Source organism: Arachis duranensis, chromosome 1 (assembly GCF_000817695.3).
Source record: "Arachis duranensis cultivar V14167 chromosome 1, aradu.V14167.gnm2.J7QH, whole genome shotgun sequence".
In the NCBI taxonomy this organism is placed as follows: Eukaryota; Viridiplantae; Streptophyta; class Magnoliopsida; order Fabales; family Fabaceae; genus Arachis; species Arachis duranensis.
This window is the reverse complement of record NC_029772.3, coordinates 94,269,234-94,271,114: the sequence shown is the minus strand read 5'-3', so window position 1 is coordinate 94,271,114 and position 1,881 is coordinate 94,269,234. Positions and strand designations below refer to the sequence as shown.

The 1,881-nt window shown below is 36.6% G+C and overlaps 1 protein-coding gene across 1 annotated transcript; it reads left to right on the top strand.

Moving 5' to 3' along the window:
* Positions 1 to 623: 623 nt before the first annotated feature.
* LOC107462792 (calcium-binding protein CP1) lies at positions 624 to 1,213 on the top strand. Its single transcript, XM_016081459.3, has one exon. It carries the CDS (start codon positions 696 to 698, stop codon positions 1,188 to 1,190), a length of 495 nt encoding a protein of 164 aa, XP_015936945.1. The 5' UTR covers positions 624 to 695; the 3' UTR covers positions 1,191 to 1,213.
* The last annotated feature ends 668 nt before the right edge of the window (positions 1,214 to 1,881 follow it).

The window sequence follows — 1,881 nt, the reverse complement described above, 5'->3', positions numbered from 1 at the left end:
CAAAAATATTTTATTAACTATAATATCTTTTTTATTTCTATGATTGTTATTTTTATTTTTTTATAAATATTTAAAGAGTATAATAAATATAAATTTATAAGTACTTAAAGAATATAATAAATATAAATTAATTGATGAGTTATTAAAATTAAAATAATAATTAATTTAATATTAAATAAAACTAAAACAAGGTATTTATTTTAATTATAACTAAATTAATTAGTTCAATCCGTAATTATTAATTAAATTAATAACTTAATCATCTTTAATCAGTTGGATTAATGATTTGATTATGAGAACTAGTTGGGAAAGAGAGAGTGAGTTAGAGAACCGTGGGCGTGAGTGTCCAATAGAAACAAAAGGAATGAAGTCACGACATACGTAATGCAATGGGTATCCAAACAAAAAGGGCCTAAACCTTGTTGCCCAAGCGTGGCTGTGGCTGACCAAAGAATCTGATGCCAGTCATACCCAATTTTTGTGGACCCACCAACAATTTCGGAGCCACACACTCTCTCTCGAATTGAAGAATGAAGCGTCTTTGACAATTCACAAATGAAATCAAACTTATTATAACATCTTATTTTCATAGCTCTATAAATACGCCCTCAAAACCCACACAAACCAATTCCTAATTCTCATATAAAAACTCTTTCTTTCTCTCTCTTTTTCGAAACCAAAAAAACAAAAACAGAATGTGTCCTTCTGGCAGGAGCCTCCGCACAACTGCCTCCTCCGGTTTCCGACCAGCCTTCGACATCCTCGACGCTGACCACGACGGAAAGATCAGCCGCGAGGACCTCCGCGCCTTCTACTCCTCCGTCTACGGCCGCGGAGAAGATGACGTCATCGGTGCAATGATGACGGTTGCCGACACCAACAAGGACGGCTTCGTGGAGTACGAGGAGTTCGAGCGCGTTCTCTCTGCCGTGGGAAACACCGAGAGGTGCGGCACCTCGAGACCGGTGGGGTGTGGAGCCATCGAGGATGTGTTCAGGGTCATGGACAGAGACGGCGACGGCAAGCTCAGCCACCGTGACCTCAAGGTATACATGGAATCCGCCGGATTCTCCGCCACCGACGACGATATCGCCGCCATGATACAGTTCGGCGGTGGAGACCAGAACGGCGGCGTAACCTTCGATGGCTTGCTTCGTATATTAGCTCTTGATTGTGCTCCGCATAATTAGTCAGTTAGTTATTGTTCGATTTGAATGAATTGTTATAATCGGTGGGAACGTGACGAATTAAACTTAAGTTTCTGTCTTGGTGTTTGTATTTTTTATTATTAATTTACAAAATGTTGTTTCCGTAACTATGGAAAATGGACAAGCGTTTTTGGCTTTTAGCATATGACAATGAAAGAAGCATATTCGTTACAAGTTGTGGTTTTGATGCAATGAGACACTGGGGTCTGCAGCAGAATGCAGTTGCAGATATGATATCACGTTCTATTGTTTTGATTAACTCATCGACTGAATCCAGAAAGCATTTTTTGATTCTTAGACACAAGTTTTTGAACTTGTTGAATTTCGTATAATGACAATAAATATCTTATATATTTCAACTATTATTCATATAACACATTTTGCTTCTTCCAATAATGAATACAAGAGCAGAACATACTATTTCAGTGCTAGAAGAGATTTTGTACACGAAAAACTAGCGTCATAATCTGGACATATTTAGTTAGAATATTATTTTACTATAATAGGACATATTTATTTAGGATATTATTTTGCTATAAGAAAACCTATTGTCCGAATTGGATATATGTACAGTATATAACACCTATAACTAGAAGTTAATCAACTTTTTTCATGAGCTTTTAAAACTTCAATTTAAGCTTTACCATGTGATTCTCTAAAATGCGTGTTTTAT